This window comes from Scaptodrosophila lebanonensis, unplaced genomic scaffold, assembly GCF_003285725.1.
Source record: "Scaptodrosophila lebanonensis strain 11010-0011.00,11010-0021.00 unplaced genomic scaffold, SlebRS2 tig00000001-arrow-pilon, whole genome shotgun sequence".
Lineage (NCBI taxonomy): Eukaryota > Metazoa > Arthropoda > Insecta > Diptera > Drosophilidae > Scaptodrosophila > Scaptodrosophila lebanonensis.
This window is the reverse complement of record NW_022060529.1, coordinates 5,592,167-5,612,658: the sequence shown is the minus strand read 5'-3', so window position 1 is coordinate 5,612,658 and position 20,492 is coordinate 5,592,167. Positions and strand designations below refer to the sequence as shown.

Sequence of the window (20,492 nt, the reverse complement as noted above, 5' to 3'; positions counted from 1 at the left end):
TTTATTAGACTAGAAAAACTTAACTTTATTAATCCAATTCCAATTAAAAAATTGTCATATGTATATATTTCCGTAAACTCAATGGGCAACTTGAAATAGCAAACAACACGCTTTAAGCTCATATTTCATATATGTATATATGTAATCTGAATAAATGCTTGTGTCTATTTCCGCAGGCCTATATATTTGGTCCATACACCTTTGCCATCAAAGTACGGTTTGTTGCGTGAAGAAATCAGCGCTTCTCTAAATATATCCGAATACGCAGGCGGAATAGACACATGTCTATAGAGGTTATAGAGAAATTCATAAATCTGAAAATATACAAATATTCAAAATATACACGTCTTAGTTATAGTAACTTTGATAAATCAACAATATCCGTACCTTTGCTTCCTGATCCTTCCAAAAGATGTGATCACAGAGATATTGCATGCTCTCAGGAAACAGTGCAAAGCGTTCTTTACTCTCTGTAGCTACAACATCCACGCTGCCAAGGAGAACTGCACAACCGGATAGCACATCAACGGACAATATAAATATATCGAGTAGATAAAGGGCCCTTGTTAGCTTCTTCTTGTTGGACGATTCAGCCAACAGCATTTGTATTTCCACAAACATTTCCATAATCCAATTGCAGGAATGCTCATCGCTTTCAAAGGCATAGAGTGTGGCGGCCAAGTGACGGTAGAAGAAAACTCGTTCTTCTAATCTGCACTCGTAGGCATCAATGATTGGGATTAGCCATTTAAGTGGGTTCGGCAGTTTTGTATTGTACAATACCAGATAACATCGGATTATGGTTGCCTTCTTTAGTTTGCCTAAAGGCGTTTCCCACCAATTTGCCGGCGTTGTGAGGCCGTCGATAGCGTTGGGATGTAACAACGCCACCACTTCAGTGTAGCGCTCAAATAACTGTTGCATGTTTGCATTTTTATGGTGTTATTAAACATATTTTCATCTAAGTATGTACGTGGTTACTTACTCTCGAGTCCAAGTTCATGGAGTCCATATAACGTTCAACAATCAGCGTGAAAACATCCAGAACCTCAGGTATATCGCATTTCCCCATGTAGATGTACTTAACGCTGTCCAGAAATTTCTCAAACAGGCAACCTGCGATTATATCATACATTTACCAATTTTCAAAATATTAAACAGGTCAGTAGCCTTACCCTCTGAAAATTCATTCAGCTGCGACTCTTTAAAACAGTAGACTGCCACTTTCTCCGCAAAGTTTTTCAGAATTTGCAAACTCACGCTATTAGCAATCTCGGGTAGTAGCGAAAACAGCAGAAGTAGATCCTCCTCAAAACAATTTGGCTCAAAGTCAACCAAAAAATTTTCGAGCAATCTTCGTGCAGTTCCAGAATGTAAGGCCTGGTTCTTAGCTATCATAATGCAATACTTGCGTGCATCAAAAGAGAGATGAAAGAAGCTAGTCAGGCAGCTCCAATCAAGCGGTGGTATCGGCTTCGGAAATTTCTTTGAAATCGCCCGCAATGCGAACGTCACTGCATATGGCTCAGGCACATAATCCCCAAATCGCGCTTGAGCCGCGAGATAGTTGGTCACAGAACGCAATGGACTGGTGGCGTAGAGGCCTACTAACTTGCGTGGCTCCGGTTTACCTTCGGGCAGACGGTAGACACCACTCCGGTAACTATTAATCTCGTTGCCAATATAATGGGCTATTAAATCGGCTGCCGCATCGCCGCACTCTGGTCGAATTTTCTGCAATAGCTGCACCCAAACCTCACCTGGTATGGCCTCCTGCTGCAGATCCACAACCTCACGTCCACCTAGCTTTCCGCCATACTCGTTGCTACCACCTCCTCCAGTGATATCAAATTTAAACTGTGGTGGTATGTGGCGTAACGTTAGTGTAACTCCCGGCTCGTAGCTCTTGAGAGCGGTGAGCGCATTGCGTATGTGCGTGGCATCCGTGTTGGGTCTACTGATGGATAACCACAATTGCTCCAGTGCATCGTCCGCTAGCTGTTCAAACTCCAGTGTAGGCGTTTGCAGAAGTGGCACAAGACCAAAGAACCGATAAAGCGACTTTAGAGTCTGCGGACGCTGCTCACTCCTAAATTTGCTGCCTAATGCCTGCCAGGTAGAAGCAATGTTGACGGTGTGACTGTCACATAATGCGTAGATGGCATCTAAAGCTAATGAAGTCGCCAAATCACCCGATTCATCGGTGCATGTGTTCAATGTATTGGACAGATGCGGCAGCAGCTCAGAGCCATGTAATGTCGGTCTTCAGGAAGTAAAAGAATTGAATTGAATTCTCTTACATAACAATGGGATGTTTTCAGCACTTACTTTTCCTGGCAAATCTCACGCATTGCATGGGTGCGCGCCACTTCCAGCTCCCAGCGTTTGTCATTGTTGGTCAGGGGCTGGGCAATAAGTTTTAGCAAAAATGGATAGGTGCGCGCCTCAACGCGCCACAAACGCAAGTATAAGTCCACACAAAGCGTGGCATTCTCCGCCGTTAAGTTGCGAATGGTGTTAAGTATCATGGGCACATTGTCCTGATTTAAAAAGCATATTATGAGCATAGATCGCAAAATGAAGTATTTTTTAGTTCACCTTTGAGACGGCAAAACTGGGCAAGCCACGTAGTAGTTCCAACTGAAGCTCGGGATTTTGTTCGTGGGCCAGCTTAAAAATATACGTCATGTTAAAATCATAGGCAATGTTCTCATTCACTGCTATTATCTGCAGAATGACCTCGTAGATTTTGAACCAGCAGTCCACAGGGGGCTCGCGCGACAAAAAGAGGGCGCGCAAAAATAAATGCAAACGTTGACAAAATGCTGTGTTCGCCTTTACGTTGAGAGCATCGACAAATGCAAACACATCTTTGTACTCGGAGGAATCGAACGACTCGACTAAATTGGCCAAGTCAAAGGCGATGGCAATGTCCGGATGATAGTTACGTATATGTGCTGGTGGTAGCTCCTTTGTGCAAATGTGCGTTTCAATCTTTTGATTTTCCTGAGCTTCCTCCTCGGTCGACGTCTTCTGCAGCACACGCTGCACAATTTGATGCGCCAGTGCGAGGCCTTCTGCGGGTATGAATGCAGTCTGAGACATCCACTGAATGATACCGTCCAGACACATGTTCAGAATGTATTCATGACCACAGCGCTCCTGCACGACAATGAAGGCAACAATGCGTAGCAGATCAGCCAAATAAAAAGGAGACAGGAGGTGCAGTGAATCAGCCAGCAGAACGAGCAACACATGGTAATGATTTTGTGTATGTTCCCGGGTTTCATGCAAGACGCGAAGCATGCACTGCAAGCTGGGACGTGGATCGACACCATATTGAGCCAACTGTTTAACCAACAGTGCCTGATAAATGCACAGTTCGATGGATTGGGCATGATCCGCCTGCTGTAGGAAGTACTCAATGGCTTCGATCACAAGAATGCTGGTGCATAGACACGTGGTGGCGTTATTGAATTTACTCCAGGACAGCAGTTCTTGCATTAGCGCCCGCGCCTCTACCTGTGAGCTACTTAAGGTGAGTAGAGAGGTCCAGATAGGTTTGACATCCTGCAGCGTTTGTGGGTTGCACAGCATGTAGAGGAAGACGGGTCGAAGATACTCAATGCTATGGTTCCTAATGCTAAGGAAAGCGTGGACTGTGAATAAGATAATAATAAATCAAATAATGATCTTACTCCTTATCATGATGCATACAAATGCCAATAATCTTATTGCTGACGTCGTTCATATTAACACTCGGGTGCTGGAGCAGCGCGATAAGCGGATGCTGTTGCGTCTTCAGGCCATACGGACACTGATAGCTATCATTGTCCTTGAGCAGTGACGTCTTACGTTTCAGCGTAAGGAGCTGCAGCCCGACAATGCTGTCCGTAATTATAGTAAAGTGCATGGGTCTGTAAGGGTGAAGAGTGCATTAGAGAGGTGAGAAGCTATTACCACTAAACTGCCAGTTAGAGCCCACTTCCGTTATACGGCACTAAGCCAAACGATTTTGCAGTCAAGCATATCGGCAATTACGCCCAACCTTTTATAGTTTGGACTCCTTGTGTTGGCAGCGGTAATTACCATTCAAGCGGGTTATTGTGAGGCATGTGGTCGCCACAGCTTAATGTTTTTCCCGTAGGGCAATTAATATGCAGTCCTTTTTTGTTTGTTAGCCAGTCTAACATCCTGTTATCAAGGTTAACTTCTGCATTTCATGCTGTTTCACGTTACTTATGTCCTTCAAAGGTACAAACATTTCAAGTTCAATGTCGGATTTTTTTATTTCCTAGTTTGCATTTCAAATATTTGAAGCAGGAAAAGCCAAAGAGTTGGCGCCTAATTTAAATATGTTCAGTTGGATTATCAAGGCCATGATAGGTAGGGATTCGCACGCATGCATACTTTTATATATGTATGTACATACAAACATATATTAACGGACGACGCCACAAATCAACAAGACCTCATATACAATTTTGGGGCTGTCACATGTCTACTGGTTTTGATGGAGCAGCACAAATGCGGTCAAGGGGTCAGCCACAGGAAATCCGTTTTGTGGGCTATGCAAATTGCCTTAGTCAATGCCAAGTGTGCGTTGAACTCAATTCGATACATGCATACATTGTGTGCTTGGGTTTTATGTATTTAACAACATCACGGATTTCCTAGTCAAACACTTCATATTTCATTCCCGCGTTTATCACATGACGTGACATGAAAGTGCGGCTCCAATTAATAAAGTCCGCATAGCACGCTTGAAACGGAACTAGGAAATGCGCGTGCCAGGAAATAGGGACGACGCTCGCTGAGGATTGCATGTTGACAGCCATGGGCACTGCTAGGGCAGTCAAGTGCGCATTGTTGCAGAAAGCAGCGTTTAATTAGCTTGGGTTATTAATTGTATGTGCTGCGAGGACTCCAACTAGCTAAGGTGGGCTATTACCTTGCAGTTTGGATTTCACCGCAAAAGCGAAGCCAAGAAAAGGCAGTCGCGTAATTTATGCGCCTCAGTGCTCGAGCGCAATTTTGCAAATGCAGGCAGGAAATGCAAGCGGAGGGCGCGCCCGTATGGAAGATAGGTATGTGAATGTGAGTATGTATCTTACCCCGCCTGCGGCAACAATGATAGCAAAGTGTTCTGCACACTGTTCGCATCCAGCACGCCCTCGTCGACAAGGCGTACCAATGTCTGACAGCTCATCAGGCTCAGTTGCATGTGCTCGTTCTTGCATTGTGTCTTGAGGAACTCGATTTCCTTGATTTGATGTTCAGCCAATTGCTTTTCCTTTGCCTCCACGATTTTGTTGTAAATTTTCTCCAAGCATGCTGCCAGTTTGACTACAGAAGTGTTGGCCTTAACACTATTAAACTCCTCCATGGCGGCGCTGAAAGGGTAATTTCAGAATAAGTTTAACTCAACTTACTAACGTATAGTAAACTTAAACTTCGGTGCAACTACTAAATCGTCACCGCCACAAAAACACACACAAACACTAGCTTTCGCGCGATTTATTGTTTGTTTGGGTAACAGAAAAAAGACCGTTAGAATCTCTGCGTCACGCGTGTCCTTTGGCCTACACGGTTGCCACTCGAATGAACGACGGCGCTTTTTAAATTTGTAGCTCTTACCAACTTTTGGTGGAAGCCGCGCGTGCCTGGTAATCGTAAATATTGTTTATCAAGCATTCAGTCTGTACAACGGTTTTAACTATGTTATAAGAGAAACAATATTAACTATAGTATTTAATTATGTTGTTGCGTTTCTATTTTGCAAAGTAAACGTAAATAAGCTTAAAAAGCTAAACCGAAATTACGGCAGGTAATGTTGATATGGTATCGATATATCGATAAATTTACTGGTGTATTCAGTCAATCAGCTGTAAACAGCTGAGCACGATAGTGTGACCATGACATGTGCTTATTGGGTTTTTGGCATCCCTGGCTATGGTTTAAAAATGACTAACTGGTTTTTGAAACCTTGCTCCGTTGAATGCATAAGATTACATAAAAAGAATACAAAAGAATAAACAAAAATAAGTTGTAGCTGTATATTACAAAATGAGTTACGCAGTTTATGGGTAGTAGCTTAATTCCTGCGATAAGTTGGTTTTAAGCACAGTACTTTTATTAGTCTCTTATATTGTGTGCTAGAAGACGTATATCATACATACCTTTGTTAATTTACAGCCTTAAGCCACAGCGTTTTGAGTTAATTGACTTTATGCACTTTGCTAGCGCACCCTGCTATAAAATGAAATTAATTATGAGTCTGCAGCCATAAAAATGAAACCAGGCGGACGAAAGAAAAAGTAAAGCAACAAACGGAAAGGATGGGAGACTTATAAATAAGATTTTTTGTTAAGAAAAACAAAAAAGGTGCTCCATAACAAAAAGTGAAATAAAAACAAGTAAAATAAAATATAAAAGCAAAGCATCCGTGGGCTACCGGTGAACTTAAATGCAATCATTCATTGCGCGGCCAAAACTCAAATACCAACAAAGGCAAAGAAAACAAAGGTTAAGCTAAAGGCAGCCCAGTACAATTTCCGCTTCCGCACGCCTTACCGTTACTCAAGGCAAAGTCTCTTTTTTGACTATCTCCGTAACTTAATGCTTGCGATTTAGGCTGGGGATTTAAAATGTTATGGCGGCTACGCAGTGCATAACTCAAAGACAGGCGCTAGAAGCAGATACCGAGAGAATGCAAAAATTTTCATACTTTTCTAAATATGTACGAACATAGATACTTAGTCTGTTTCGAGTTCTTTTTTTTTTTTTTTTTTTTGCTTGTGCGTATAACTTTCACAGGTAAACATTGTGAAGGCCCGCAACAAGACAAAGCACAACGTGTACTTCCAGTTCAAGCACAAATTGTTCTCTATTTATATATGTATACATACATACGTATATGTATTATTTGGGGAACTTAAATAGCAAAGTACGTTCATTTCATTTAATTGATTTTTTTTCCAGTTCAATTTTATATCAAAAAATTTCTTTTGCGACAGATGCTGTAGTCGCTGCTGGCAGCCAATTGTGTTTAGACACTTAATCGAACAAACTTAGAGAAAATACCATACTAATATTTTTTTTACATAAATTGTAAAATGTTTTTGAGATGATGAGATACTATTGAGTAGAAAATTGATAATCTCATGAAATCATTTAATACTAAAATATTTTATTTACACATCTTCAATGCTAAAATATTTTATTTACATATTTTTACGCTCACATATATTTTTTTTTACTGCAGAACATGTATATTCTTCGTTCTAAAATTTGGACATGTGCTGTTTTCGATTTGCATAAAATGTGCGATATATACGTATATACCATAAAGTACAAATACACACTGTCGTTGTTTGTGTATGAATGTACGAGAGCGTCTGAGGTGTTTGTTTATGAACTGTTAATTTGTACGCTTGCATGTATATACTATATACCTTACATGTAAAGCACATTAAACTCTCGTTGTGGCTGTTGCTTTGGTGTAGCACGTGTCAATGGAATTTGCATACACCCACCGCCCACTCGGCGTATGCGCGATATACAACTTTACAGATGCTTGTTGAAAGTACACAGCCTGCTTCAATTAAATGACGTCGCTTCATTAATAATGCATAAAATCTTCCACTTCTCTCCTTTTCCTTCGCACAGTTTATAGTTGAATAATGTGTAAAAAGTTTCATAAATTATACAATAATATCAAGATTAAAGCAAAACAGGTAGAAGCGAACAAATATTAAAACACCTACAGGCAAACAGGTAAATTCAACGTTTGCCTTGAATCAATTAAAGTGCGTATATACGATACTTTTACAGAATATCTAAATATTTATGCCTTACTTATTTGCGAACAGGTTTCATGAAATTTTAACTTTCAAAATGAATATTTATAGGTGCGTGAGATTTATGCGTTCGCAGACGCTGAACTGAACTTCTTTCTCCTGACTTCTTAGCAAAAAACTTATTCGGGTACTTGTAATTTGAAACTTTGATGGCTTCGACTTTGCTCAAAGTGCGTTAAAATGCAATTGCAATTTTCAATTAGTGAGTGAAGCAGGTTTGTGCTTAGGCAAAGCAGCTTACTCGCGTCAAATTTGACTATCCTGCCACTCAAAATGCAACCGTAAATTGAAACTCAACTCGAGATTAACAGATCTTGTGCACCCACGTACTGTGTATGTGTGTGTGTGTGCGTGCAGGCACATTTTCACGCTTTATTTTCTGGTTGTTTAAATTCCTGGTTTTCTAGGATTCCTTCAGTTTTTGACTTTATGGCTCTGACAAGACAACAGTACAGTCTTACATTAGCAAGCCTATGAGTGGGTAGTCAGGTGGGCGCTGTACGTGAAGTGTTCGAGTGTGTGTGGGCTCGTTTTTATGATTTACTTTACTATTTGGCTAAAAGCTTAGGTACATAAATTACCAATGTCGGCTTTCGGTTAGCTGCCACAAAAAAATTAAATAAAAGAGAAATGTGGACCTTTTCCAAAATTTCCACTTGGTCCAGTCTGCTTTGTGGTCTGCTATTTATTTTCTAAATTAGAAAAATGTTAAATATACGAACACAAAGATCCACCACTGCAACCAGCAAGAGAAGCAACAAAATTATATATATGTATATATGTACATACTTGTACATACATAGTAGCATATACTGGGCAAATATAATTTGTACGGCACGTGCGTGAAATTTAATGAAGCGCCCGCGACCGACAAATTCAACGCGAGTTGCCGCCGTTGACCCCAAACAAAAAATGATGAAAAAGATGAAATGTAGGCTTGTTGACTCAGGCATATGGTAGTAAATACATAGCTACATTCTTGTACCACATATGTATTTACTAGTATGCGTTTACTGGCAGTTCTACTCCCGTTCTGTTTTGATTTCATTTAAAATATTTTTTTTCCTTTTTTCTTTTGTTTATCTAGGGCTGAGGGCATAAAGCTGGAACTGAACATGCATAAAATATTTTTTAAGTCACAAGTGTGCCTCAACTGGTGCCAATTGAGACTAAGGGGTTTTAGCTGCCGGCAAGTGCCTTGATCTGCCCAAAAATGCACATAAATGTCGTGTGTGTGCCAAAAATTATTGCCTACTTTTGCGCACAATTTGTGGGTCTGAGGGCTGCAACTGGGCGGTTAGAATAGCCAAAAGCAGTAACTACAATTTACTAAATGGCAATAAATTTCAAGCGTGACATTAATTAAGAAATTCAAATACCAGCCCAAACGCATACATAATCGTACGCACACATACAAGTATACTTTCAAATCTTCGCACACATTGGCCTGAGGCACATACACTTCTGCACCCACACGTATGCATAAATGCTTACAAACATGACTTTGTTGGGCGCGGGTTAAAAGCATAAAAGCCCGAGGTGTTTAAGCATATTTACACAATATACAGCTGAATGTTTGTTGTCTGTGTACGTATGGAAGTGGAGCGTGGTGTGGTGTGTGTGCTATCTGTGTGGACTCTTTTAAGTGTATGTATGCATTCATTCATGTGTGCACCCGTCCACTATTCCGCACAAGTGCTTGCGGTTGCCGAGTGTGAAATATTTTTCACACCCATACATACATATATAGATGCTCAGACACGCTCAAACACACACACACACACACACACACACATGAATACATAGTAGTGTAGGGTTAGGGTAAATAGCATCAAAATGTCTGTAGTGACCATGCCTGCCATATCTTGTCTGTGGGCTACCAACCTCCTAAATAAACAAGAGTAACGCTTTGGCATTTTGGCATTTTGTGTTTAAAGTTGAATTTTCGAGAGTAAAGTTCGTGCCAATATGTTTGTTACTATATGGGGGGGCAGCCATTTGAACTTATTGTACAGATAAGAACGATTCAACACTGCTGCTCTTCTCTCGTAGCGCCGTTGTTGTTTTTGTTTATTTTATTGTTGCTTTTTCTGGCATTACTGCGGCTTTCGACCCTTTTAAGCAGCCACCACCAGCAAAAGTTCGCCTTAAGGCAAACGCACATATTTCGTAATGTTTATATAACACAGTGGTACATGGAAATTCATTAAGGCATACGTGAAGGCCTTAACTTATCCCTAAGTCAGCTTTTCAATTAAAGTGGTAATTTTAAAGGTCTTGAAAACTTCCGTTTGTTTTGTTTATTACTTGGTTGGTATGTCCTTGCAGCATACGATATATATAACACTTTAAGAAATATTGCCTTACCGAGTAGCGAAAGAAGTTGGTGTATTTATTTCGGACATAAATAAAATTAAGCGCGTTCTTATCTATAGGAAGACCAAGGAAGAGCAAGCTTTATGATTATTTTTCTCTGTGTATACCTGCGCATATTTCTGTTAGTTATTGTGGTTGTTACATTTGGCTGAATTTTGCGGTTCAAGTGGAATATTCAATCATTTAGATGCGGTCTGACTACGTATGTGCAATGCGTGTGAAAAAAACGAAAGTGGTTTAGCCTTCAAGAAACAACTTCTTAAGTATTTATTTCTTGACTCGTTTATATACGACGACAGGTATTTATTTATTTAGCCACGATACGATGCGGGGGGTTGTGGGGCGGGCAATCCACCAATGCTGTTCTGCAAGGACTGCAGAATGCCAATGGGAATCTAAAAGAAACGGTGCAATATTCATTAATTCATTGAGAAGAAAAGGAAAATAAACAAGTTTTAGTTACCTGAAGTCCTAACCACACTGGGTTAGCCTCGCTTTGTGGTGCAAAGGATTGGTATACAGGTTTCTGGACGGATTTTGCGTGAACCGCCTTGGCATTACTTCGTGATACCACCTGTACGAGTTTTTTGTGAAGGATTTAAAATTAAATATTTTAATATACAACAAAAAATAATTTGTTATGTAACGAATAAAAAACATTCAAGCAAACAACATGCAAAAAATATATATTTATAAATAGATTAGATAACCGTGAAATATCCTTCTCTGTTGATCCAAACAATTCTTAAAGTTATATTTGTTATATAATTATAGCCAAAATGGTTTCCCAACATCAGTGTAATATTGTATTCATTGTATTATTTATAGCAAATACGTATTAAAGCGTGCCACATTCCGCGATTTTCGAAATATTTATAGCTTGCTGAACTATTTCAATTATTGCGGCAAAGCTTTTGTTAGCTGCTTATACACTTGGTCAAAATACCTCAATACCCGTCCATGCATTCTAAACAAAGCGGTAACCAAGCAACAACTTTAATTGTGCGCATTGGTTTGTACGATAATTTCAGTCCTAAGTATATCTATACGAATATATGTGTACATGTTGTATATACTATACATAAGTATATGTATATGGGTGTGTATTGGAAGAACAGTCTGTAGAGTGTATTTGGTGTGCCTTGGCCAATTTGAATGCTGACTGGTTGCTGTTGTTACCTCGTCCAGCTTATCATCAGACTGAATAGTTCCCTGTTGATGTTGTTGTTGGTTGACCAGTTCCTCTTCATGCTCTACCTGCGGCTGCTGTTGTGTCACATAGACGGTGCGTAGATGCGGACGTGGGCGCTTAACACGCAGACGAGGCCGTTTTACAATTAAGATAGGTGCAGGTCCTGCATTAGTGTCGATAGTCGCTGGCAAAGTCTCGGGTTTGGGTTTAACATGACTTTCTATGATTTCGCTTGATGCAGACAAGGCACCAAACTTGGACTAATGGTAGTTCTGATTAGCTTTGTATTAAAGTAATAGCCAAGAAATGTCTAGCTGAATGCCCAACATTAGAACATCCAAATATGGCTTATATACTACTTATAAAACTAATTATTGTTATTTTCGCCTTCATGCGAAATAATAAATAATAAACTGAATATAATATACTAAGATAATATTTATAAGAAACTGAATAAAATATACTAATACCTTATACATATGTAATATATTTTTTTGGCCATTTAAAAAACACAATTTAAGAGCAGCACATCAGATTTTTAAATTAACGAATTTGAAGATAGTTTAATAGAATAGGTATAGTATTTAAACTTAAAAATTGATTTCGAAATTTCATTTAAATATAATTAAGTTTTATAACAAACAATGTAAAAAGTTATTAATATAATATAATGTATTCGCAAAACGATCCTGCTTGATTTAAAATCGTATACTTGTTTATGTTTCTTAATTTTAGAAACTAAATACTTTTTTCTTACACTATGGATATTATGCGAATAGTTAGACCGAGTTATTTTTAGCTCCATTGCGTAGGAGCGAAAATAAGATTGGATTGGTAATATAATTCGATTGTACTTACTTCGGGCCTAATAAGCGAGTATTTCTTTGGGGGCTTAATTTTCTGCACATGGCTGGGCTCTTCGTGTTGCTGTTCCTCTGGGATTGCAATTGCCGGAGGAGCATCAGTGCCTTGTTGTTGTACACTGTAATGCTTTCCAGACACTTTGCCATTTGAGTGCGCTTCGGCGCCTGCATAGCCACGCTCGCCCACACTTCCGGAAAGGACAGCACTAGCGCCAACATCAGGATTTGCTTGAGCACCCGCATACGCAACTCCTGCAGTGCGTCCTGTGGGCGAAATTATGAAATTATAGCTTAATTGAATTAAATGTACAAAACATGCCACTTACCGTTAAGATCGCCGCCAATGCCGGCGGCGGCACGTGAACCCCAAGGTGTTCCGGCGGAGGCACTGAGGCCGCCATGCGCTGAATTTCCGGTCAACAGGCCGCCCAAGCCTGCATCCGCATGATAGCCTGCAAAATTAACGCCTACTTTGCCATCGCGAAAGGTAATCAACTGGAAGTTGAGAGAAGAGAGGGGGTTAGCAGAGCAGAAGGTTAGTTGAGCACAAACAACTTTTTTGTACGTTGCGTATACGCAATCTCATTGAAAAGTTGTTGTCATTCTTTCTTAGGCGTAACAAAGTTGGACATTAGATCTGAGCTCGTTTTCTACAAACACGAAAAGTTGTTAGTCATGCACGCACACACAGATGCCCATTCACATGCACATAAAGACACGCATGGTTAAGGGGAAAAGTTTTAGCAACACCTTGCTTGATTTTCTGTGGCCGGAAACTTATTTATATAAAATTTGAGCCCCTTTTGTTGTACTGAAAATGAAATTAGAGGCAAGCACATAGCATTAAGCGGAAAAAGGGTAATGGCTCTTCAAAAATTGGCTGCCAATGTCCAAACGTGTGCGAAATGTGCCAATCAATTTAAATTAAATTCAAAACTTCTACATAAACTCACTGAGAAATTCAATTCAGAGCCAGACTGTCCCCTTAAATAGGCCTCGAACATCTTCTCTCTGTGCTTATAACTACATGTATATATACATGTATGTATGTGTTTACGTTTGACATCGAAACGACATTGGGCTAGGTCATTTCGAGTATGCTGTAGAGCGATTTTTGTTTCAAATTCTTACTCCATTGCGTTCTCTGCTCAACTCGTTCATCAAAAAGTTTTATGTTCGTACTCGTAAATCAGAAACTGAGAGAATGTATGCAAACAACATAAATGTGAACCGTAAAGGGTTTCAACAAGTAAGATAAGCCTGATAAATATCATTAGAATAACCCAAAAGGCACTCGACTCTCGTAATTATAATAGGTATGTACAATTTACTCGACAAGTTTTCGATTTCAGTTACAAATAAGCCATGAATTGTGGCCCAACAATAGCTATGTGCATTGTAAATTCTCAGTAACAATATAAATTATCAATATTAATAACAGCGAGCAACAGAACAGAACTAGCCAGCGTCGGCTGATAAGTGGAAGAACAAAAGGAAATTGGTAGATAGCGAACAAAAGAGTGAATTTAAGAGAGCTACTACATAAAACACCTGCTACTGATAAGAGCATGGTAAAAACTTACTAACAAGCAGACATAAGGTCAATATTTAGCTTTGGCTCATTTAGTTCTCACACGTAGTCGTCGCCAATGCGTTTGCTTTTAACTCTATTGGCGTTCTCGTTTACGTGTACGAGTATACTGTGTAGTTGAAGTAAAACGACGGCAAACGAAAGAAGAAGCTTGGATACATATGTTGTTGTCATGACAAATAAAACCCACACTCTGTGGCTCCACGGATTGTGGCTGTTAGTATTGTTGCCGCTCAACGAAGGAATCACGGTCACCTGGGGTTATGTAAACAAGTATGCCAGCACGCTACACGCAGAAGATGTGTACCTGGAGCCACACGACATCAGCTTGGATATTGCGTATCCTGCACAGGTGAGACTGCTGCTTTGTTTTTATTAAAAACGCCACTCTTCAGCCTTTCTCTCTCCACCCAACCGCGTCCAAAGAATGTCAGCAATGTTTATACGATAAGCGCAATACACGCCTATGATTTGACTCAGGCCGAGGCTGCGGCTGGCGATGCCGACGAGACCACTGCCCTACTTCTAAGCGGTGGTGTTGGGCAACAGCATGCGGTAGTACGCTTACAGCGACTACGACTACAGAATGCTGATGCCACCAACAACAACATGAATATAGGCAAGAACAGAAACATCACAGTTGTGCACTTCCAGTTGGTCATTTATGGTGTTGATTTGTAAGCAATAGCGATAACTCTATCCTCTCTCTCTCCGGCTCTCTTTACTCCACATACAACTAACTGACTTAACTCTCTATGACCTGCTACCTCGATAGAGCGGCGAATGATCGATGCAGTAAAGACTTGCGCTCCTATTTAATGTTGGAGGGTTTTTTTTACTGACCATCTTTAAACTTGCCATTTTCCAATAAACGAAACCCAAAACGTTCTGTGCATGCGTGGCCCTATTTTAATATAATTAATAATGAAATGAGTAATAATGGGTGGCATTCAAATGGGTAATCTAGGTATGTAATGTGTATATGTATAGTATATAATCTGTTTTGCACTCAAATGTCTCGAAAACTTAATTAAGCTTGAATTAAACTTTGAGCTCATCACCACTAGCTTCCTGTTTGACAGCTTGTGCTAAGCAATTTGCAAACTAAATTATAATAATGTTATAATTATAAACATGAGTTGCGCTTATTAGCACCGAGAACGGAAAATTGTTATTATTTTCTAAGTCGTTCAAAGTTTCCTACCCTACCCTACTTGTGACAACGGAAACAACAACCGCATTCAACGTCTGAGTCATGGCCACAACTTGTTACCTCAGTCTTGGTTGTTGCACAGCTCACTAATGAGATGCAAATGCAATACTCTGCACACACACACACACACACACACACACACACACACACACACACACACACACACACACACACACACACACACACACACCTTTACATAAATGCCGCAGCTATGCTGTTTAGCTGCTTTACTGCCTGTCTTGCAGGTGTTAAGAGAGCAAGTGTCTGATAAAACTTTTTACGGCGCATCGTGCTTTAAGTAAAATGTGAAATGGCTTTAAGACGATGAAGCAATAAAAGTTCCTGTTCGACTGCAACCTCTGAATTCATGACTGATAAGTTCAATGCCAAGCTTTAGAGCCCTCTGACAGCTCAGAATGGAATGACGTGCAACAATCGGCATACGAGTGTGCTGATTTCTGCTAAAGGTTTTTAAAGCCATCAAGAGTTCAGCTTGTTGGAAATGTGTTTGTGTTTTTTTATAAATAAATATCTTGTTTTAAGTACAACATTTCCTATACTATAATAAAAATATTTATTTGTACGAGTCAAGTAATCAAGCTTTTAATGAAAAGAGTAGCCAGTTTGTCAGTCAATAAGTTATATGTTCACCTTGAATTTTACATTTATACCTGAATGAGGATGAATTTAGAATCAACTAAAAACATTTGTAATTTAAAATGCTTTTTTATAGGTGCAACACATTTATAGCAGCTATACTAACAGTACAAATAGGAATCTATGTAAACATATATAAGCTATTGTTTCCTGTTTGAACCGTACGCTACTGATGATGATGATTTTGTTTCTGCTTGCTCTACTTATTTGTTTACGCTTCCGTCAATGGACACAATGAAAACATATTTGCTTAGACATGTAAAATCAACACAAATATACATTTAAGCATGCATGCATAAGATGAGATAGCAAAACACTGAAATTTTATTTGTTTATTTAGTTCTTCATTATATGTATGTCAGCATCGTTTGTTTTTGTAGTTAGAATTGAGTTTGGCAGTAAATTTAATTGATACAGGAATTTCTGCCCACTGTATACTTGGTAGAAATATATAATGAACGATAAATGATCAAGTTAATTTGCATTGAAATTAAGGTAGCAGCTAATGTGCAAATTTATGCATAAAAAAGGAGAGCCTTTGAAATTGTCAGCTTCACAAGCATTACGTTTGCAATGAAATTATTTGGCTTCACACCTAAAATGCCAATCCCCAATGTGGCCAAAATCACTTTTGTAAAAAAACAAATCGACTATGACCCGCAATTTGCATGAAATCAGACCTGCGGTTAAATTGCAACCCTTTATAGCTCACTTTACGAGCGCTTTAATTTCAATTTTTCTCCACACCGCTAAATGCTTGCCACCAAGCCACAAAAATATTTGCTGCCTTACCGTTTTTTTCTTCAGTATTTTTTTTTCTAAAGAACACACAAAATGCAAATTTCATGCATGCGCTGATTAAAATCTAAATTCTATTAGGCCACAAGCGCCACAAACAAATAGAAATAAACTTTAATGCAAAGATTTCGACTGCGCCCCAAGCAAGCGAAGCAGGGGGCTAGCAAGGTGGCAGGAGTAAGGAGGCAGAAGTAAGGAGGCAAAAGGAAAGCTACGGAAATTGCCTAAAATTGTTACAGCTGCTGGCAGGCGTAAAAACTTTTTTGGGCTGATGAAAAAAACAACAACAATAAACAGCAAGAACAACAGTGAACCGAAAACCGACAACAACACACTACCCACGCAGACGGCATCACAGACAGACTCACGCCCCTATGCCCACAGAAACGCCCATCACCCGCCCCAACTTTATGCCGACAGCCACGCGTGTCGCAGCATGTTCATATTTTCCGTTATTTTTTCCTTTCTCCTTTCGTAGGAGTAGCAGACGACGACAATGGCCACAGACACGCATTCGCTCCAAACTTTTGGTCCTCGCTCACCTTGGGCCTGGTGTCAGCTTTAAATATTTACATTGGCTTGACATGCGCCTGCAAAAGGGCCTGAGACAGCCATTTAAGTGCCACACTCATACGCAGTTGTTGCATACTTTTCGGCCGGACTGCATGCATACAGTGATGCCTCAGCAATGAAGGCATTTTTAACGAATAAAATCACACGCAAATATGCCAAATAACCCATTAAAAGACAGGCCTAGTTAGTTATGCTTGATTTTTTAGTAACTTTTTTCTCTAAGAATCCTCTAAATAATCTGTTTAAGTTCATTTAGATGTGCTTTATTCCCTTATTGGAATAAGAATGAGATACGCTAAGTAATAAAACATAAATAAATACCAAAATATGTGATAAGAAATCTTAGAGCTAGAGAAAAGTACTTTGCATTACAAAGTACGTAAATATAAGTTTCGTGTCTTTTTGGATTAAAAGATGCGATGCATATGCAATAGATTTAAATCATATATCTAAAGTATAAAGTATATATCGAATTTAAGAAAATTCATAATAAGCACATTTTACTGTACACAATACTTCTCTTGTATATCTGTGCACAAATTACTGTGAAGCAGCTGCAGCGTGCAGGCTGGCGACATGTTGCAATCTCTACATACGTCGCACAACATGGCGTATGTGCAATTAGTTTAAAATGCAATTACATTTACATTAGTCACGATGGCGTTGCGCAAATGCCTTTAGACCTCAAAGGTTCAAGGTGTTCGGCGGTTTAATGCGCCAAACTTAGTTATTAAAATGAGCCATAATTGTCGGTTGACCGCACAGGGCTAAGATTGATGATAAGCGCACATACGGCAGCCCACTCAGCTGTATATACAAACTTATATATACTTATATATGTTATATGTACGCTCACGAGTCTTCATGTGTAAATTGTTGGTTATGGCTTTTCATACGTACTTGTAATTATATGGCATTTTGCAAGCAAACGTACTCAAACTCTTCATAAGCACATTTAATAGCCATAAAGGTTGCATAGCAATTTAAATAGGCTGAGGATGAGGCCAACATATTAAATGCAAAAAGAAAAACACAAACCGAAAAAGATGCCATTGCAGCTTTAGAAATGTAACAAACCACAAATAAATTCAATTTTCCTACCTGCTAGCAAATGATTGCAACATTGATGATGTTGCTGTTACTGCTGATGATGGCGATGATAATTGGGATGATTGCGTGTGTGTGTGTGTGCTTGTTTGGGGTTAGTAAATAAATAAAGAGCTACACATGCCTGTGGTGGTTTGCATCGCATTGATTTGCCGACTAAATACGAATGCGAATTTTGACAAGAACACCAAAGCACAGACGAAATACAGACGCGCAGTAATTAAAATGTTTGCATTTCCATACAATACACTCAGACAAAAGCGAAACGTGTTCCCCAGTATTCCAAATGAAAATGGCCATAATGCCAAAACGCATGTTTTGAACATAGATTTGATTTATACTATATATTAAATAAAGTAAGAAAAAATTGAAACAAACAATGAAAATCGTAGAAGAACAATACTAAATAAAAGTAGCCCACAATAAAAGTTACGCGTCAAACATAGACATTTCAAAAGGAAGAAGAAAGATTGATGAAAAATGCCTAGACTTGGAAAAATGTTGTACAAAAAAAAAAAAAAAATCATAAAAGATTTGAAGTATTGGTGCATGACGAGTAGAATACGAAAAAAACAGCTGTATTTTTTTTGCTGCAGCATTGTATCTATTTTGTCTGTACTGGTGGTATTTGACAAAGTAAGATAGTATAAAAAATTAAATTAAATTAATGATCTGTGCATTATTTTGCTTATTTTGATTGTTTCCAAGTAAACTATTCTGAGCGATGGGGAGTTAACAAAGCTATTACGAACGTTCAGCATTCTGCCATTTAGGTAGTGAGGGCAACGAGCAAATGTTATACGCAACACATAGTATATCTGCTTTGAATGGAATCTTCCATGCGTTAAATGGCTCTTATTACAGTTATTAAACAATAAGAAAACGTCCAAATTTGGTTTGGATAGCGTAAAATATTAGGACGCGATGGTTGGTTTATTTTTTTATAGTGCACACAGGCATACCCCAACAGAGCCACAAATGGAACACCCAAATTGCTGAAGGGTACAAATGACCACAAATGGCAACTGGTTGCATATTGAGCATTCCATCGAAAATTCATTACAGGAAGGATGGATTGCCTGGCATAAATTTCTCATATCGTGTCAAGAGATTTCAATATTGTGAAAACTTACCTGCGCAGGTGCCAGAGTTGCTTGCAGCAAGCAAAATACTCCAATTACAGCAAACATCTTTTGGCTATGAAAACAGGTTAAAAACAAACATTAATTTCATGGTAACTACTTTTGCTCAACAGCTGCCAAAGAGCTTTAGTTGCAACAGTTGAGTAGCTTCCAATGCTACTGGCCCCGGCTTTTCAAGAGTCCAAGCGAAAGCTTTAAAACAAAAGACCTGCTTTGTATGCGAAGTTCGTTGCTGGGCTTAAATTCTTTGCACATGGGCGTGTTCCTACACATAATGCATATATAAACACTAAGACTGATTTCAAATGTTATTTGCCCCCACTGTTTACTTAGGTATTTATTTTGTCTAATATTATGGCTGACCACTTTTTATACCTGCGCGTTCTTTTTTTATTCTTTCTTTAATTTGCTTTGTCTGTTTACTTCACTTTCAGAATTTGGCACTTTAATTTTGAATTGTGTTGTAGAAAAAACGTCCGTACGCGTTGCCTTTCGGTTTAGCACTGAATTTGCGATCGCTAAGCCGCGCTTGAATCTTTGTATCTGAGACTGGAACTGTGAAAAGTATCTGGCGGATTGTCTGGCTCTGCTGCTGCTGCTGCTGTTGTAAACCACTGAGCATCTGGCTCTGTGACTACTGAACTGGATTTTGAACACAATTAGTATGCCCACGTTTATTTATATAGGAATTTATGTGTTGCGTATTAACGATTAAGGCTGTCTGGGAGTAGAACTGAGCAGATAAGCATAAAGCAATATTTTCAATAAATATATGTATTTCTTGCAAAAGTATATGCAAAAGTATAATAGCACGGGCTATCGCGTTCATTGACATAGGTTTGTTACTTGATAGAACTAACAAATATTGCGTATACGCAAACCGGTGCAAATTAAAGTGCTGCAGCTGGTGCAGAGAGTTCACAAAACCGGTTTATTTGTTGCAATCGTTTTTTGTTTTTTGTTTTCAAGACATCTCCGTTTCTGACAGCTTTAACCTTAATGAACTTGTTGATATGAGCGTTACATTGTGTTCTTCTTTGATTAGTTTTTGCTTTCTTCACGCTTCAGAGCCATTGCAGGTCAATATCAGGCTTCCATTTCTTATTGTACTAATCTTATTG

General features: G+C 39.1%; 3 protein-coding genes across 4 annotated transcripts; 1 reads left to right on the top strand and 2 right to left on the bottom strand.

Moving 5' to 3' along the window:
* Nucleotides 1–43: 43 nt before the first annotated feature.
* Nucleotides 44–5,757, bottom strand: LOC115623745 (focadhesin). 2 transcript variants are annotated; one of them, XM_030518264.1, is made up of 9 exons: nt 5,638–5,757; nt 5,115–5,393; nt 3,699–3,917; nt 2,599–3,643; nt 2,329–2,540; nt 1,176–2,263; nt 986–1,116; nt 388–915; nt 44–314 (listed from the first exon to the last, which is right to left on the bottom strand). In XM_030518264.1, the coding sequence occupies exons 2-9, from the start codon at nt 5,384–5,386 to the stop codon at nt 165–167; spliced, it is 3,645 nt and encodes a 1,214-aa protein (XP_030374124.1). In that variant the 5' UTR covers nt 5,387–5,393; nt 5,638–5,757; the 3' UTR covers nt 44–164. The 2 variants fall into 2 exon arrangements, with proteins under 2 accessions (XP_030374124.1, XP_030374135.1); XM_030518275.1 differs by lacking the exon at nt 5,638–5,757 and adding an exon at nt 5,497–5,514.
* A 4,714-nt stretch (nt 5,758–10,471) lies between these two features.
* On the bottom strand, nt 10,472–19,979 carry LOC115629827. Its single transcript, XM_030526406.1, has 6 exons — nt 19,747–19,979; nt 19,363–19,426; nt 12,617–12,785; nt 12,286–12,554; nt 10,699–10,809; nt 10,472–10,630 (listed from the first exon to the last, which is right to left on the bottom strand). Exons 2-6 carry the CDS (start codon nt 19,417–19,419, stop codon nt 10,547–10,549), a joined length of 690 nt encoding a protein of 229 aa, XP_030382266.1. The 5' UTR covers nt 19,420–19,426; nt 19,747–19,979; the 3' UTR covers nt 10,472–10,546.
* LOC115629837 lies at nt 13,962–14,776 on the top strand. The gene is made up of 2 exons (XM_030526417.1): nt 13,962–14,233; nt 14,308–14,776. Exons 1-2 carry the CDS (start codon nt 14,054–14,056, stop codon nt 14,560–14,562), a joined length of 435 nt encoding a protein of 144 aa, XP_030382277.1. The 5' UTR covers nt 13,962–14,053; the 3' UTR covers nt 14,563–14,776.
* Nucleotides 19,980–20,492: the final 513 nt, after the last annotated feature.